At 39.7% G+C, this 18,606-nt stretch overlaps 2 protein-coding genes across 3 annotated transcripts; one reads left to right on the top strand and one right to left on the bottom strand.

Moving 5' to 3' along the window:
- Window positions 1-621: 621 nt before the first annotated feature.
- LOC119718804 (mitochondrial sodium/calcium exchanger protein-like) lies at window positions 622-11,127 on the top strand. The gene is made up of 14 exons (XM_038188224.1): window positions 622-1,053; window positions 2,954-3,106; window positions 3,503-3,555; window positions 4,012-4,069; window positions 4,674-4,785; window positions 5,258-5,425; window positions 5,940-6,643; window positions 7,087-7,213; window positions 7,849-7,970; window positions 8,436-8,513; window positions 8,714-8,789; window positions 9,156-9,236; window positions 9,713-9,777; window positions 10,186-11,127. The coding sequence occupies exons 1-14, from the start codon at window positions 898-900 to the stop codon at window positions 10,369-10,371; spliced, it is 2,139 nt and encodes a 712-aa protein (XP_038044152.1). The 5' UTR covers window positions 622-897; the 3' UTR covers window positions 10,372-11,127.
- An 889-nt stretch (window positions 11,128-12,016) lies between these two features.
- LOC119744323 (procathepsin L-like) lies at window positions 12,017-16,358 on the bottom strand. Of its 2 annotated transcripts, none has more exons than XM_038220194.1 (7): window positions 16,310-16,358; window positions 15,442-15,712; window positions 14,872-15,018; window positions 14,233-14,463; window positions 13,804-13,969; window positions 13,245-13,350; window positions 12,017-12,740 (listed from the first exon to the last, which is right to left on the bottom strand). In XM_038220194.1, exons 2-7 carry the CDS (start codon window positions 15,673-15,675, stop codon window positions 12,641-12,643), a joined length of 984 nt encoding a protein of 327 aa, XP_038076122.1. In that variant the 5' UTR covers window positions 15,676-15,712; window positions 16,310-16,358; the 3' UTR covers window positions 12,017-12,640. The 2 variants fall into 2 exon arrangements, with proteins under 2 accessions (XP_038076122.1, XP_038076121.1); XM_038220193.1 differs by having other exon boundaries at window positions 16,306-16,358.
- Between the last annotated feature and the right edge of the window lie 2,248 nt (window positions 16,359-18,606).

Raw genomic sequence — 18,606 nt, forward strand, 5'->3', positions numbered from 1 at the left:
AATGCACAGCAAGTAAATATTTGCTTTGTTAAAATATAGATTACCAACCGAAATGATAAAAAAATGACATGTGGTGTGTATTACTTGCGACTAGCTCTCAGCGAATTCTCGCTTAACTGGTTTATAAAACTGGGCACAGGTCACATTGGTACTCACCGAGCTTATTTCCTTTTGAACAGTTTGCTTTTTAACGGAAAACAGTTTAAACCTGTGGGTAATCATCACGGTCGATGGCAAGTACCGAACGCTTGTAAAATGCCCCCTATTTGCAGTAGTGTACCCAGGGTTGAGTCTTGGGAGCGAATGGGTAATTTTTTTCTCTGGAAATGTGGCCTCTATTTTGCGTTCGTCTAAATTGATGTAAGCAGGGGTTTCGTTACTTACATGTGATGTGTGTTGGTGCTTTCATTTCTTGAAGAAAATAATATAAAACAAATATTTAAAAATTGGTCACATGTCGCCAGGGGGAAGGGTCGGGGATAAGTTTCCCTTAATACCACATCTGGATACACCACTACTTATCCGATATCATTATCATGTTCCAAAGTTCGTTGTACCTCGTGATTTTATCTCACGTGGAGTACGGAAGCTCATCTGTGCCTGGCGGGGTCATAATTTTGATGTTAACCTCCCCCCCAAAACAAACAAACAAACAAACACCCAACATACCAAAGAGAACAAACAAATTAAACATCAGACAATGGTATCGGCTGTCAGCTCTCGACGCAATTCAGGGAATTTCTGCTGAATTTTGATCATAATCCATGTCATGATTCATATACTATGTGATGCTAACAGCGCACGGGAATTCACAGATTATACTGTGTCGGTACAGAGCTCCAAAATGTCCAGGAACTACCACAGCGACCTGTAGCTGTTGTATATCTCGACCGCAGCATGGATAACCGCAGGCCGAGTTGCATGCATCTGATGAGCGCATTTGTGGCAGTGATCGCCGTATTCTCAGAGTTCTGTTCCAGAGTTGCTGCTGAATCGGTAAAAGGAGATGGTCAGCAGACCAACCAAGAGAATGAGGCCAGTAAGAACGACACGGTAAGGACTGCAGTAATTTCTGTCTTCTATTACACTATTAGGTTACGGAAATTATACATACGAAAGAGGTCGAAACGAATATGCCTTTCAAGCCCAGGAAACGCTATATTCCGAGGAAGAGATTCTGGGGATTGGGATGGATATTTTTTATGCAATGTAGTTTCAAAGAAGACGTATATACAGCTACTCACTGTGAAAAGTATAAACGTCCACCTATAGCCCGCTATGTAGAAAGCCGTCTCTCCTTAAGTGTTGACTGGAATTTATTTCATGAATTTCTTGATTTGTAAAACTAGACCAATTCCCCCTCAAAAAAACCCCAACAACAACAAAAACAACAACAAAAACAAATATCAAACAAAATTGGAATCCACTATGTTGAGCCCGTGGTTGAAAGGGTATTAAAGGGTACTGGGTAGTAGCAGATCGAGTACAAACCAACAGAATAACAGTAGAATTGATTCGCCACTTAGAAAAATCGAGGATATGACGACTCGATTATTTTACCGGTTCCTAATTTATCCAGAGACGGCTCTACATCGATTATCCGATCAGAATTTGTTTTTTTAATAACAATTTTAGACATGTTTTCTTCTTATCTGGGATATGTTTCTCTCGAAAATATCTGTAAGGGAGACGGGTGTTTGAGTCCTACAGTAGATTTGTTTTTACCGTGGATGGTGTTGATATAACGAAGCTTAACATGCACATGTGTATCGGTGAGACCTGTGCGATAACATGCAAAATATCAGTTTTTGTTTGACTAGGCTATTATTACAGAGTCATCCAATACACACAAACCCGGCCTATAATTCCTCGACTAGTCAGGTGTCTGCCATCAATGGTGCCCGTCATACAGATTCATGATCATGATTGCCATAGGGGCCTACACCAATGAGCAAGTTGTAGTTGAGACTAAACGGTAATGAAAAATACTTTTATCCTAACACGGAATTCGTACCATGATCTCTCATGCTCAAGACTGGAGGCGTGCAACACGTGGATCATAGTAATGACAAATATAGCTTGCAAAGGCAAGCTTTCTACAGTATGTCCCAAAAAGTGTCCGTCGGACTATTTAAAAAAAAAATAACTACAAAACTCATGGAGTTAATTTTGAAAATTGTGACTGTGCAGATACTCCTAAGTCTCGGCCTCAACCCCTATGAGTTTCATTTAATTCAGTCACCATCATTACACAATTATAAATGCCATGTTTTATTCATACGAACAGTATCATCTGTTATTATAAATGCCATGTTTTATTCATTCGAACATAGTATCATCTGTTATTATAATTATAAATGCCATGTTTTATTCATACGAATCTGAATTATCATCTGTACTTAATGAACTTTGTTAATATTAATTTTTCGCGATTAACATTAATAAATGCAGTAATTTTGCGCATAATTATACATGTATAATTTCAAGGTTGCCCCAACCAAGCCTTGTAAATGGCAAGTGCATATTTGAAATCTGAAGCATTTACTCCTTTTTATTCATACGAAACGAAGTTAACGATTATTGCATTTTTTAAATTTTTATTTCTGGTAATGAACCAAGGATTCCTCAAAAGTGCATGCCCCAGGCACTTGTAGCTCGCAAACCCCGAAAAAAAAATCCTGTAGAAAGAAGACAATGAGAAGAAATTACAGTTTTAGGGGTGGGAGGAAAACCCCCGAAGAACAGTCTGGGGAAAACCCACGGAATCAGGTAGGTACTGAAAACCCAATCCACATGTAGACCAGGGTGCCGATGCACAGCGCATTGTGCGCGTAAACAGCATTGCGTTCGTCACGTTTGGCGCGTTTTTCTTTATACTACTGTCGTTGCTATCGCTGTTGTTTCTTTCTCATGCTTGTCATTATGTTTTTTTCCCGATTGCCTTTCCCTGCAGTGCATCTTTTACCACGAATTGGGCTCTGACAAACAGTGCGATTTCATTCAGAAAACTGAGGATTGCAAACCTGAGAATGGCTTCATCAACTACTTGGAATTTACTTACTGTGCTTTTTCTCCCAATCTTCAACCCCTTGCATTGGTAATACTGGTAAGTTGAGATGATAAGGAGGATGAGTTAAACTGAGGTTTGTTAGAAGAAAGAGCCATTAACTCTTCCAATCAGTGTAATGATGACTGATCACGTGAAGGGGTATTCAATGGTAAATCAAAGGAACCTCTATCCTCTATTTAAAGCCCAATTTTGTTTTTAAGATTTCAACAATAAATTTCCACACATGACCTTCAATGTTTCAATCGATGTATTTGTCTTGCCGCGCAAAATTTTAAAATAAAATCTCGGTTTGCTAGTCAAGTATATGAGGTTAGTTATGGGCGATTTATTAAAGAAATTATACCCAATTAAACCATTGCTTTTGAAATTGTTAAGAAGACAATGCTGACGATTCTATGTAATTTTTTTCATCCCATCTGTTTGTCCTTCCAGTTCGTGTGGCTTACTTTCTTGTTTGTTTGTCTCGGAGTGACAGCTAAGAACTTGTGAGTACTGCCGAAATATTTGTGTCAAGAGAATAATGTTCTAGACTTTAGATGAACATTTCGATTATTTTCATTTGAACGTGAAACTGCACGTAGCAGAATGAATGTCGGTGACAGGGTCAAATGTTAAACAGCAGGGTTTTGTATTTGCAGTGACAAAAAAATTATCAAAATACCAAACCACAATAGGCTTTTAATGTTGACTTGTTGATAAACTCAGCTGAAATATTTAGCTTGAGGTCAAAGTGCAAAGTCTGAACCAGACAGACTTTAACACACGGCTAATTATTTTCCTGTAACACACTCAAACTGAACATCATAATATTTACCATATTTCTTGTTCATTGAAATTTATTTTTTCCTTTCTGTATTTTCTATATCTGAAACAATGGTATATAACCATTCGTTAATAAATCAATCTTGGTTGCCTTTTTTTTCTCTCTTTGTCTTCTCCAGCTTTTGTCCGACACTGTTAACAATTTCCAAGACACTGAAACTGAGTGATAACGTTGCAATATCCTTTTTACACGTTCCATAAGCAGGCGTGAATGGAATTGGAAGTTTGTTTAAATTATATTTTTTTATTTATGGAAGTACTAAAAAACACTAAACATTTCTGCAAGTATGAAAAAGAAACGATAAGTAAAGTTTGCAGCGGCATCTTTACAAACTCGAGTTAAAGTCAGAAGTACAAAGAAGAAAATCGTTTTAAAACTTAAAAATGATTTCTCAGAAACAAGATGCAATTAGCAAGTGTCATCTCAAATTAGCAAGTGTCATCTCAAATTTGAAAAAAAAAAATGCATGGAATTATTACTTGCTTTCTCACGACGCTCCATACAAGTGTTCGTTAATATTTGTTTATCACAGTCATATGAATATTATATTTCGAGACCAATTTGGCTCTGTCCACCAAAGAGCATAAATGGGTACCTGTGAAGGTAGAGACCAGATTGCATTGATCTCGAAAAAAGGAGAAAATATATCGTGGCCTGATGAACAGGGGTAATAGTTATGTAGAACTTGAGACCTTAGGTATAAAGTGCTATATAAGCACCACGTTTATTGTTACTGTATATGGAACCGTTTTGCCATCTTAACTATTTTGACGCCTACACGGGGTGACGTTCCTAGCTTTTGGTAATGGTGCCCCCGATGTGTTCAGCGCCATAGCGGCTATCACACACGCCAAAGATGGAGACGCGGGCTTGGCTATCGGAGCACTGTTTGGTGAGTAAAAATACTGCGGATTTTTATTTTAAACAAAACCTCGCCTTCGTTTCCATCTTGGCTTCAGGTTTTATCGTCATGGGTTAAGGCCACCGAGATGGGATTCTCCGAACCAAACGCTATTTCCGGAGTCAAAGCCGTCATTAGAGGGCCATTTTGGCACAAGTTATCCACTTGTGAATGAAACCCCCAAATTTAACAGGAAAAAAGCCGCCCACTTTAAAGTACTAGAATTGGTACTTCAAAAATTTCAAATTATTTTCCGAGGGTTGCAAACTTGAAATTTGAAATTTAATTAGGATATAGATCAAATGAAAAACAGCGATGGGAGAGCAATTTGAAACTTAAGCGCATTTGCCTCTAATGCATCAGTCGCCGGTATTTTTATCATTCCCACGCAAGTCTTTCCGTAAGAAATAATAGTCAGCTGTGCTCAGCGTCCATCATCTGTAACATCTGCTCTCTATTTCAGGTGCCGCTGTGTTCATCACTACCTTCGTTGCCGGCACTGTGTCCGCTCTTAAACCCTTTGAGGTGGCCCAGATACCGTTCCTTCGAGACGCCATCTTTGTAGTAGGCGTGGCCTACTGGACCTTCTACATTTTGTATACGGGCCAGATATTGACCGAAGAGGCCATAGGTAAGAGAGAATGTATCATTAATGGTCGGGTGTAGTTGATAATCTTCTTGTTGCGATTTCGCTGGTGAAGAGAACTAACCTTGAGACGAGTTCCCCATAAGTTGCATTACTATCTATTAATGTTGATTTTGTATAAATAATTGTTTGTTATAGTTTCACAAAATATATGTTCTAGGCTGGCTATTTAAAAAATATAGCAGAAGGCTTTCGAGAACGCTTGGTCTGGGTATAGGGAAAAACTTTGCATCAGTTATATATAATAAGCAAGAACATTCGTTCCATCACCTTTCCTTAAAATCCGATGGCGACTTATGAGGTGATCGTTCTGAATTTCTGGAAACATGAACAAAAGAATCGATTTTCTTATATAAATATTTATGGGAAAAACTAAATGCAGTTAATGCGAAAATCTAATTAAAGAACATTCGATTGTTAATTTAAAAAATAGCTACAGGTAAAACTGATAAAGCAATGAATGTGAAAATAAACGCCCCTAACTGGAAATTGCTTTCAGGTTTTATTTTGCTGTACGTGTTTTACGTCTGCGTCGTGCTGATATCAAGAAAGTTCGAGAGGCCTGTTACCGTGACTACGCCAGTCGTAGACGGCGAAGGGTCCTACGCGCGTCTGGAAGACGGTCTGAGCGCTGAGTCCCAAGACGTGACTAGCAACATCGACAAGCCAACCGAAAACCCTCAAAACGACAAGCCCCACCCGGCATCGAAAGTCGACGAAAAACCAACAGAATGTACAGATACGGACAACAAAGCGGAAACGGGAGAAACAAACCAAGACGTACCAAAAGACGTCCAGGCCGAAAACGTACCCGAAAAAGAAGTCATGGAGGAAATTTTAAAGCCCTCGGCAGACCGCAAAGGGCCACCAAAACCCGCCGAGACTTGCTCGGACGAGCTGGAAGCCAGGACTACTGACAATCAACAGCGTGCAACTAAGCGGACAAACTTTGGGACGATGGATCTCGGTGAAAAACAAGTAGAAGTCCAGGACAATAATGTGACTCACTCCACTGAAATGGTCGCTGCGAAGACCGAAGAATTCACGGGCGGGAACTCTGAGGAGGAGCCGCTGCTTCCTCGGACGAAGAAACCAGGCAGCTTGGGATACCAATTGAGGGCGCTGTTTAGAGACATCAACCCCATCGACGTAGAAGGATGGAAGAACAAGGGTTATATCATGAGAATCTTTGAAATCTATAAGGTACTCACCATTTTGTTCCTCAAAAGCAAATTATGAAACTGAAAACTGGAAAAATGAAGTGCACCATAAACCCAGGCTTGGGGTGACCCTCCCCTTAAATAATACGAAAACTAAAGAAAAAAATCAAAAGATAAGTTAATTAGAAACACACCAAAATTAACAATTTTAAAATCAATCAAAATACAACAGGGTAAGACAACATTCCAGTAATTCTTGTTTCAGCATCCGTATAAAAAATTCCTCTTTCATGTTCCAAATTTTTATATGAAAAAAAAAGTCCTCGTTGAGCCTTGTTTTAAGTTTCCTTGTCATCATCAATAATATGCACAAAGAATGTTCAGAAATTTCTAGAAAACCTCTATTGAAGTTATTAATTGATAACAACTGTGATGGGATGTTAGAGGTTTGCAATAAATACATTTTTGTTTTACTTTCTTTTCAAGTCTCCGATTCAACTGTTGCTGCAAATCTCAGTCCCCCTTGTCCTTCACGACAAGTGTAGCTGGAATCGCCTTCTCAACTGCATCCAACTACTTATTGGACCAGTCTGGTGCGTCCTCATCACAAACAGTAAGCGGGATATTCAATAGAGTTAGACGGGGTTTTAGACCAAATGTTTGGGGTGGGTCGCTATGTTTTAGAGAAGGCTCCTATACGTTTGGGAATTTTGGTTTTATAACTTTTCTGGAAATCTGAAATCTAAAAAAAAGGGGTGTGTGATTGTTTTGGTTTTGATGGTGATGAAAGTATTTCTGATAATGACATCGATATGTCAACACATTGATACAGGTGACTGTATCCGCTTCGTTCACAAGTACCCCCTCACCGGCAAAGAGAGTACAGTTGGGGGTGACCGACCGACGCCATCTTGCCTGACTGCAATTCATTTGCTGCGAAGCGTGTACATAGTTCAAATCCCCTGCTGTACGTGCGTCACACACAAGGAACAGTGCGCGTCAACCAGCGAAATGCCCCGCCCATGGGACGTCGTTGCTAGGTAAAAGGGTGCCCTCTTTCGTCGGCGCACGGAGCTCATCGGACGGCGATACTATTTAATCCGACAAAACATGTACATCTGTGATATCGTAATGCTAATGATTGCATTAAACACTTCGCTAATTGATGAATCGCAAGAAGGAGGAATATTTGAAGTTAAAAGAGACAATAATGTGAACCTTTTTAATGTATGCCTTCTTTGTCACCAGTTTACGGGACGGTCATATCGGGTGAGTTCTATCTGTGGCATCTGGTGTTGTGTTTTGGAGCTGTGCTAGCCATCCTCGCCTTACTCACATCCAAACCAAGCCAGCCTCCGGTCTACTACATAGTAAGCACGCCTGTATTCGAGCTCTTCGTTAAATCTTTAAAATGGTGCTCACATTTTTAAACAAAAAATATCACAGGATTGTGTTGAATATTAAAAAAGCACTGCAAAAACTGTGTTTAGCAATTATACACTTTTCTGAACACTTTCTTGCTATCAGTTTGTAAACATGTTTAAATGCTAAACATGTTCAGAGTAAGGATGGGTAGTGTTTAGCTATTGAACATTAATGTTTAGGAATTGGACACAAAATGTTTAAAAGCATCTAAAAATGTTATGCACAGACAAAGTGATTGCAAGATAAAACACAGTTTTTAGAGTGAACAGTATTGACATTGATAACGTTGATATGAACAATCACGATTTATCACATAAAAACAACACATTATTTTTTTTTTTTTTGGGCGGGGGCTTTTTGTTCAAATATTTGAATTATATTCATTTTTTTTTTCTTATCTCTGTATACAGGCGTTTGCATTTCTCGGTTTTGTTATTTCCGTGTGTTGGATCTATGCCATCGCGAACGAAATTGTCAATCTTTTAAGAGTGAGTATTATTTTCAATTGCTGGAATATTTTTAAAGATAATTTTCGAAGTATCGAAAGGAGACTATCGTACGCTATAGGACATTTTCAAGAAAGAAAAAAAAACAGACGTAAATTTAATTATTTTTTGAGAAATTGGTGCATCGGTGTTTTGTCTGGGAAACAAGTCATTTATTTTCTGTCATTATTTTAACTTTCTAGATGTATGGTGAGGTGTTTGATCTGAGTGACGCCATCTTGGGCCTGACATTTCTGGCATGGGGCAACTGTATAGGAGGTAAAGTCACAAATTATGGTTAAAGGATACAACTATTTCAAACAAAACCCGTCAAAGGTCGAGGAAGGCCACTCCACGATGCACTTGAAAATAGACATATATATTGAGACGCAACTTAACATTTCAAATTCTGTCTCAAACTGAGCAATTGTTTTTCTCAGGTTTGGAAAAAACAATTTTCTTGTGCAATGGCTGTCAATTGTCATTAAAGTAAGCCATTTATCCCCAAACCTGAATAAGCGAATGACATGGTTTTTCTATTCGTAGGTGAATTTCATTACCTAAAGTCCTCTTGATTCTTATTTCCGTGCATCTTTGACATTATACAACCCTTATGTTATTATTTTACTCATTGTGTTCGTCTAGACCTGGTGGCCGACACAGCTATGGCCCAACAGGGAGCCCCAAAGATGGCCATCTCCGCTTGTTTTGGAGGTCCTGTATTCAGTATCCTCTAAAATATAAGCATTATTAAAAAAAAACCTACTTATTAACCAAAGAGAGTTTACAATCATTTATGTAAACATCTTAAACTCAGTGCTTTCTAGAGCAAAGGAGGAGAAAATATTCAGAGGTTTGCTCGGGTGGTAGTAGAACTAGTTCCTTCCACTAGTCGTGAGTTTGAATCTCGCTCGAGCTATCATTTGAAGGCTTTCCCGCGTTCCTCAAATGAGGAATATTTGGCGTGTGCGTTTGATTACGTTTTTATCGCACTCTGAAGCACTTTATAAGAGCGCATATACTGCCGAATTGATTTCAGATGCATACAGATGAGTTGAAAGGGTAAGTACCTTTTTGAGTGACTAATTAGCTTGAACGAATTTTGCTAAGACTGAGTCCGATGTCTAAACAGCATGATGTTATCTGACTGATTTCCCATTGGAGAAATATATAGCATTATTCTTTAACACGTTCCCAATCAGATATGTTGATTGGGATAGGAGTTGCAACCACCATTGCGACTGCAGAGAACGGGGGAATTTTTAAAGTAAGTTGTACAAAATTGTCCTTTCTCTTACATACCTCGACTCCTTTACTCTATATGCATAGGTACAACGTATACAGGAAGATTAAATAGAACTTGATATTTTAAAATGTTGTCTGATTTGTTTTGAAAGTCTTAATTGTCAGGGATCTAAAACGTTGGCACAAAATCAACTTATGAAATCGGCTTAAAGAAGTTAGACTTTTTTTTTCAATTTACCCACAAATATATAGCAGCTGAGTTTGACTCTTAAAACTTGGATAATTATTTTTCTCACCGTATGACAATTGAGATGGTTACTGTCTTTTGTGATGTGCTGAAGCAGTGTGTATCGTTGCGAGAGATGTTTTCGATTTAAACGTTATGAGTGAACGGGCTCTAAAACTCCCTTTTTTACCGCCTTTATTTCAGTTAAAGACAGACACGCTGCAGTTCGTGTTGGCTGCCGGTCTAGGTATCAGTCTCTTCACCTCCATGTTCTTTATGATAGCAGCCAGGTTCCGGGCCACAAAAGTCTATTCCGTTCTTCTGTACATCTTTTACGCCGTGTTTATGACTATCGCCATCTTGACGGAAAGCAAAGTCATCAAGTGGTGAAAATGGAAGTTATGAGATATCTTCCATGACTTTCGACTTTAACTCGAAATAAAAGTTGTCTAATATTGTTTATTTTATACCGTTAAGAGACATTTTGTCCTTGTCACTAGTTAGTATTCAGCTTGGTTTTTTGTAATTCAAGTATTTTAATCTTGCTTTATATTGTAAGAGAGCTGTTTGTTTTTACTGTAATCTGGACCTTTTACTATTAAACATGACCCAACAAACTTCAGTCGTGGACACATTATGTAGATGAATCGCAGTAAACGGTAAGTATTTAAGACGTTATCTGAATACCATAGGACGCCCTCTTTTGTTTTATAGCAGCCAGGTCCAAATGGTTTTTGGTCCAAATGGTTTTAATGTCACTTAAAAATTCTATCAAAAACTCCCATGAAATCCTGTCTCATGAAATCAATCATATATTTGGTTCTTATCCTCATGCTTATCCGACTTCCTTATTTTCTGTACAACCTAGAATTCCGTTTTTCATTAAATCGAAATTGCAAGCTGCTCTGTAAAACAATGAAGATTTGCCTGACGTAACCATGGAGAAAAACAAGTTGTCTAGAGGAGACTCATTTTGACGAATATGACTACAAATCTCCAATTATTACTTATCACTATCCGTGTTGTGTCCATGCCCTGTAATGTATACAAAAAAATTGAAGTAGTAATTCCTGGAATAATTAGATGGGCTGATGCCTCTCTGGTGTGGTGTAAAAGAAAGACAATAAACAAATCCAACAAACAAGATTTATATCAGTGCCAGTGACATTCTTATTTATTACTAATTAGTCATCTCGTGGTCGAAGCAGACTTCCTTTTTTAACTGTATTCGCCCCACCCCTGCCACTCCCACGCACAAAATTTGGTTTCAGAATTCCAGAAAACAAAGAGAGAGAGAGAGAGAGAGAGAGAGTCGGGACATGGGTAGTACCGTTTGTTTCTGGTCACGTGGTCTATGGACGCCATTTTGAGTCAAAACCCAATTGTCGGCGTACGTGTTTTTATGTACGATGCTGCAATATTAGTGGTATATACCATTATCATGTTGCGGCCATCTTGATTTTTTCCCATTCAAATCAACGTAACCAAAGCGAGGCTGGAAGAAAAAATAGTGTGGCTCCTTTTTGCACAAAAACATTATCAATCAGTACTGTTATTGAATACGGGGAGCATAACTGAAATAGTGGCAGCATGATAAAGGTCTATTCTTAATTTGCATCATAATACCGGGCTGCTGTGCCGTGGTGAGAAACAACAATCGGAGAGAGAAAAGGACCCAAGCTGTTCTGTTTCCCAAATGCCGTCAAGACGCGTTCGGAAAATGTTGGGAAACGGAAACAGAGTCGCTTGGATGCGGCAATGAGGCACAATAAACGTAACTGCTCCACAACATATTCCCCTCGAATTGATCTTGAATGGCGCCCTCATTCGGTCCCAATTGTTCCCAGTTTATACTTTTCCCATCCCTTGAAGTCAGAGCGGAGATGGGGGGGGGGGGGGGGGGAAACCAGGAATCAGTCTAAATTTTCCGAGTTCTCAGCCTTTAGAAGCATTTAAAATGTTTCACTGGACGCAGGCAATACGGTCGAAAAGTAGCCTTTGCATAGAGTTAAAAAAAAGTACATATTCAACATAATTGTTTGATGAATATTATGTAATATCTATCTTTTATTAATTGTTTTATTAGAGAAGATTCGTGAAATGTACAGCCTCTTGGTCAATATATAAGAAACTCTATAACGTTTGCTTCAAGTTCATTAAAATTAATTGCAAATTAAACGGTAAAACAAAATGAAAGAATCTATTCAAAGCTCAATTAGTTCAATGATTTTAAGCTATATAACGAGATAAAATAGACGTTTGGAATAAAAGCTATCATTTTTGGTGTGGTTACAGTGAATAACTGGAGGTCGTTAGTCGATTAGTAATGATAAGTCTGGCTCAGAATCTATCGAGGTAGCATTAGAGTGCGCTGCTGGTTATCTAGTAATTGACACTTAGTTGGATTATATTGGCCAATATGCTGCCCCGTGGGGGCGCTTTTACTAAAACTATGAAAATTGTTCATTGGTTTGCACAGATGGGTTCTATGACTTTGATTAACAAATATGTACCGAAAATGCGGCCCTAAGTAGACAGGATGTACTACTTAGTCAATAGAGGGCGACCTTTGGTCATACAACATTAATACTGAAAAGGATGGCGTGACTGCTTTTGTAATATATGCCATCAGAGGGGGCGCTCTCATCTCTTTAGCACCTTAGACAAGCGGGTAGCTGGCGTTGGTCGCGATGCCGCACTGGTTGTTGTTGAAGCGAGACATCATGATGTAGCCCTTCATGCCCCACTTCTTGCCCCAACTGTATTAAAACGAGACAAAAGAGTAGAAATGTTGGCATTAAGGTAGGGTAGTTTGTACAAATTACTTCATGTGAGTTGTTTCCCACAGCCCTAACCAGGGGCACTGGCTTGGTGACGTACCACTAAATCAGACGAACTTGTGAAGGAAACACCAGTGTCATAAAGAATGGACCGCCTCAGGGGCGGATCTAGCTTTCGTGAAATGGGGGTGGGTTTGATATGAGGGTGGGGAGGGGGGGGGGGGGTTGAGTGAAGGCGTGCTGAAGGAACACCCTTCTCCGGGGCATGCCCCCGGATTTTTTTTTAAATCTACGATGTTTCTAAGGCAATTTTAGACTACGTTTAGGAACTTTAGCATTCCATTAGTTTTGGCCCCATTTTGGCTCTATTTTAGGGCTCAAAGAAATTAGAGGTAACCAGAGATCTTGGATAGTGGGTAAATGGGTTTCCCCTTCCATCCGGACTGAAACGAAGATGAAACCTCCAGAGGGCGTTAGACTCACCTGTTCTTGACCAGCCAATAGGCTTTGTCGTCTTCCATGCCGTAGCCAACGGCAAGCACACCATGATCAAGCAGGGTCTGGCTACACATTGGCTCATCATAAACACCTGAGGGTCGGTAAGAAAAAAATACGGTAATGGGACGACCATGATGAATGGTGACAACTTCCAAAATCATAAGCAGCGACAGCAATAGCAGAAATCGCCGACAACGGTAGCGATGATTACGACACCGCGATAGTGATGACAACGACATCAACGACACCATATCAACGACATCAATGACAGTAGCAGCAACAACGGTTATGTAACGACAATGACGAAGAACTATTACAACGACACATTTACGAAAAGAGCAAGAATAAATAGCAACAGCAAAGCGACACCTGACTGTTAACACGACAAATGACTCCAGTAGATTTAACAATGGAAACGACGATAAGATTACGACATCTAAATTGAGTGATGACAACATAAATGACAGCATTGGCGACAACATCGCCAATAGCAAGAATGACAATAAATAATGAACGGAATATAGAGGTTTACTCTTCTACTAACCTTTGTGGTACATCTGGAAGGACTCATGACTGGCGTCGATCGCCACGCTGATTGGTCCAACCATTGCCACGGCCATCTGGAGTGCCTTTTCGTCCATGGCGGGAAGGAGCGTGTGCGTCTTGTCAGTGGCCACTACGTTGGCTGGGTTGAAACGGCATTTCTTATCCTGAAAAGAAAAGCAACGAATATTCAAAGTATCATTAAATGCACAAAAGTGTGCAAAGTATTAACGGATTTCCACCATTTCACTTGCCACAAATAACATATACAAAATTGCCTGTTTAGCTCCCATCAAAAGTAAACCATTCATTCAAATCTGATCAGATATAACAAAAATAATAAGAATATAGGAAGATCATACAGTTAACCTGACTATTATTTGGTAGCAATATCTGAGCAATTGAGAATACAAATGAATATTCATCCTACCTCTGCTTGGTATGGATAGGACGATTCGGAATCGATTCCCATGTTGTCGTGGACGTACTGGAAGGCACCGTTCATGGTGCCTCCTTCGCAGCCGTGGCAGTTGTAAGAGGGCTTCATGGCGCAGTCTACCAGGTTCTGCTCGCTGATGTCCGGCAGTTTACCCGTCTTGTTGAAGGTTTGTCCTTCCAGGGATCCCGTAGCACTGAAGGCCCAGCATGAACCGCATTGCATCTATACAATCATCACAGAATGGGGCAAAAAGTAGAAATTTGATATTTGAAAAAAAAATGTATTTCGTCTTCATTTAGTTAATATGCATGACAGTCTTAACACACACACATCTTTGTTATCGCTCTGGGCCCCATTCCATGGAGATAGTCCGGAGAGAAAAATGCTAGGCAATTTTTATCTAGTGAGTGGAAAATTAATGCTAACCGGTCACATGCAAATCACCTGCATGACATTTTAGCTTGTAACCTGTGCTTTCTAAGCCAATAATGCTTAGCAAATTAAGCAGATTTTGGTGTTTGGTTGATTTTGGTGGTTGTTTTATTACCTGTCTGTTTTTGCTTTAAGGAATTGTTGTGACCGTTGTTTGTCTTTGTTTTGAGTTTGTCAAGGAACCAATTATTGATGTACCTGATTCTTGACACCAGTTACCCATCCCTTGGTACGCCAATCTACCATGGTTGGAAGGGCGCTGACATCGGTGAAGGAATTGGCTGGGGTTGGCGGCACTTTGTCCATCACAAAGCCGTTCATTTTCTTCGTGAACTCGCCTGATGTCTGAAATGAATTTAGAGAAATGTGTTAAATTTAACTGATCTTTGGTAGAAATCGATGTCTCAAAATTAATATCGTGCCATGTTAATAGAGGGATTGAAATCGGAGGGTCCTGTAAGAACTGCAACACTTTGTCATAAAGAAGCAGAAACTAGTCACCTTGATGTAAATTGCATCTCTTTAAAACCACTGAAGAGATGAAGAAAATTCATAAAAATATTCAGTGGAGTAATTACCATCACGTTGATATATGCCTACATTTACACGCACCCAGCAGCCAATCAAAATCATATGCGTCTTTTTCAGAATGAATTAAGTAACAAGTTTACAATGACATGTTTTCGAACGTTGACAACAGTAATCGACTTTCAACTACTTTACAATCTACTGAATAATAAGGAGCAAGAAAATATAAATTTAATCTACCAGGTCGGCGAACTCGTTCATGGCCATGGTGTAGGTGGTGTGGCCCAGGGCGTATCGCTGGTTGTGCTCGGTCACTATCTTGTAGTTGTACTCCCAGACGAATCGCCGGAAGTCCTCCTCCTCAGCTCCGTACTTCCTCTGGTTGTTGTCCTTCCACATCTGCCATTCTTGGTCCAGGTCAGGGCTGGTGGCTAGAGCCGCTGCCACGCACAGGGCAAGGATCAGAAACTTCATGGTGGGTGCTCAATTGAGTTTGGGTGAGAAGATTAGGCTTAAAAATAAAAGAAACAGGTATATTATTGCATGCGCTCAATTGCCAACGAAGTAAAAGGTTAACAGCTGAGACCGTATCCGTTGTTCAAGTGCTAAGGATGTAGTGCAATGTCATGGGTGGATGGACTACACGAAATAATACACCCTGATTGGCAAGTGGCATTAACAACGCTTAGTTTGACAGTTTGTCTGCAAATTAAATAAATTGATCAAAGAGAAAGATCGAGAAAGAAACCCTCAGAAAAAACAGCGATGGTGACACGAATGATCAGATATGATTAGATAACGAGAGCGGTATGTTCTCAAAATCTCGATTGGCATAAATATGGCCTTCAACTGTCTCCCCAAATCGGCAATTATTATAGTTATTCATCGGACGAAAAAAAATCCCCGACTCACTTCTGCACCCCAAGCTAACTATAAAAATAAAACCAAAAAAAACCCCCCAAAACGAGAGTATCGATGATGTGATTTTGGTCAATAATGTACCCGATGATGGGTCATACTTCGAATCTGGCGGAAAATTATACTAATATTGTTTTGGGTTGAGGAAACGGATAGGCACAACATCAGCTAGAGAAAAATACGTACTTACTTGAGCTGCGTTCGTCTGACAAGTGAGGACCACATCAGGTGATGCCGGCTTTTGGTCTCTTAACTCGTGACTACCCGGCTTCAATCCTCGTGTCCAGGGAACTAGGCTCCATACTCGACCCCTGATCCAAGCTATACATTGCCGTATCCCTAGGTACTTTACAAAATGCGGTCGCTCATCGCAGAACGAGGTTTTGTTGACCTGCATTACACAACGCACTTGGACTTGGAATCAATAAACAAATTCGAGTGGACCAAAACTGCTGTGTAATCTTAAAGCTAAACTTGATTTCTAACAACAGTTATTTATAAATCACCAATTATTTACATACAATGGTTTTCTCCGTTTTTCATGAAACATAAGGGTTGGTGTGTGGCATGCACCCTTGGGGTTGTAAGAATTTAAGCCTAAGAAACTAGAGGGCGCGGTCTGAGTTTCAGGATTTCGATAACTGACTTTGAGTTTTCGAATATGCTGAAAATTTCGACGTATATTTCCGCTTATTTTCGCTGTGCCAACTGACTTTTCAGTATGTTCGAGAGACTCGGGGGAAAAAGACTGAAATACATCCCTTCTTGTAAATGTTAAGTTTTACTAATTTTGGGTCATATACTATGTCCCGACTCGTGACTGTGTAATTAACTTCCCATCCCGCACATGACTGCCAAAATATCCAGATAAAACCATATTTTTGAATTTAAACAAACTGAAATCAGTACTCTTTATTTTAACAATAGCTTTTTGGCATGACTCCTCTTTTGGGTCCCACACGCCTCGTGGCTCAAACAAAGAGCTTCAAGTGCTATTTTTATCTCCAGTGTAAACTAGATCCTGTCCCGTGACAGGTTCACGTGCTCACAATGTAAACACAAACACTATTTATGTGTATAATCTTGTCCAACACTTGTTTAGAAATCTAGAAATACAAGGTTCAAGTTATTTTTCAAAGCCGTTGTGACCTCGATTTCTTTTGAACTTGCTGTGTATTACTGTAATGTGTGGTGTGCACTGCGCAAACACTTCGCGCATAAACGTCACAGGATGACGACAAGGGATTATTATTAATTTTAGTCCTTAAAAGTACAAAAACATAAGAAAATATACAACAACGAAGCCCCTTAAAAAAAACCCAAGACTATGCAGGTCAGGTCTATACATGGTAAGACAGGAAAATTGAAAAAAAAACAATGGAAGTGTAAACAATGGAAGTGTAAAAAAGACATATTGCGGCTACAGCTTCGGGTTTTTAATTTTAATAATCGAGGTACGACAAGCAGTCGTAGCCGTAGGCATTACTGCCCATTTCGGACATGGCCCTCCTGGGGCGTATTCGAAACCCTGTTCTCGAGTGATCCGCCGATTACGAACGTCCAAGTGCGTGTGGAGTGCAGCTGGGCGAAAATTGAAGATGGCAGCCGCCATGATACACCGACTGAAAAGAAATGAAAACTAACCATCTTACGTAAATCATTTAAATATCGAATGGCTATAAAATTGGTAAAGTCAAGCCCACTCTGTGGTCACGTAATTTTATTTTTTAATCATTAATACTCCTACACTGAATGGTTGCTTTCAATTTTATGTAAAGAAAATAGCGCAAGTTGCGGGCCGGTAGCGGCCTAAATCTGGACGTTCTTGACCTTCTTCATCTACTCCCCCACCAGGAGTAAGTGGGGAGTGAAAATCCTGTTCGAGAACACTGTTCGTGTGTTGGTTCTCGTTATTCGAAACCCCGTTCCCGCATTCATTCAACGCGGGAACGGGGTCCGAATACGCTACTGCTGTCCACTTTATATCACGTTCAGTCATGTGAGTTTTCCTTTATTCAGCGTTTTATCAAAGCTGCAGAATCAGTCTGGGCTATTTTTACACTTTTCCCTAGTTAAACACCTGTCACATAGTCACGAGACGCAATCCGCGTGATTGACTGTGATTGGTCGACTGTAGAGTGTTGTAAAAACTATATATGTATGAAATAATGTTAATATACTCAAGATGGACTCGAACGACCCTCACTCCAGAAATGCCTCAAAAACATTGAGACAGGATACCTGGGCCTACTGCATTCGCAAGTAAGCGTGTGTATAAGCACACATTGCAATCCAAATGCTGATACTCATAGCAAAAAGGAGTTTCAGTCAACGAAAACTCTAACTTAAAAATGTCTTTCATCATATTTAAAATCTGCACCTATGCCTAATCTGTTGCTGGTATTAATGCTGCACATCGATTGGCCAAAACTGTGTCTCTTGTTTGCACGTGAACTTTGGGAAGAGAGTTAAGGGACGCCACTTGAA

The sequence above is a fragment of the Patiria miniata genome, unplaced genomic scaffold, assembly GCF_015706575.1.
Source record: "Patiria miniata isolate m_02_andy unplaced genomic scaffold, ASM1570657v1 HiC_scaffold_7, whole genome shotgun sequence".
NCBI classification, from domain to species: domain Eukaryota; kingdom Metazoa; phylum Echinodermata; class Asteroidea; order Valvatida; family Asterinidae; genus Patiria; species Patiria miniata.

What these genes read in the sequence shown, in the direction of transcription:
- LOC119718804 (XM_038188224.1), top strand. Translation starts at nt 898, where the DNA reads ATGGATAACCGCAGGCCGAGTTGCATGCATCTGATGAGCGCATTTGTG. An exon ending in GAATCTTTGAAATCTATAAG is followed by an intron (nt 6,644 to 7,086) that starts GTACTCACCATT and finishes TTTCTTTTCAAG; the next exon opens with TCTCCGATTCAACTGTTGCT. An exon ending in ATGGGGCAACTGTATAGGAG is followed by an intron (nt 8,790 to 9,155) that starts GTAAAGTCACAA and finishes GTGTTCGTCTAG; the next exon opens with ACCTGGTGGCCGACACAGCT.
- LOC119744323 (XM_038220194.1), bottom strand. Translation starts at nt 15,675, where the DNA reads ATGAAGTTTCTGATCCTTGCCCTGTGCGTGGCAGCGGCTCTAGCCACC. An exon ending in CCTATCCATACCAAGCAGAG is followed by an intron (nt 13,970 to 14,232) that starts GTAGGATGAATA and finishes TTTTCTTTTCAG; the next exon opens with GATAAGAAATGCCGTTTCAA. An exon ending in TATTGGCTGGTCAAGAACAG is followed by an intron (nt 12,741 to 13,244) that starts GTGAGTCTAACG and finishes GTTTTAATACAG; the next exon opens with TTGGGGCAAGAAGTGGGGCA.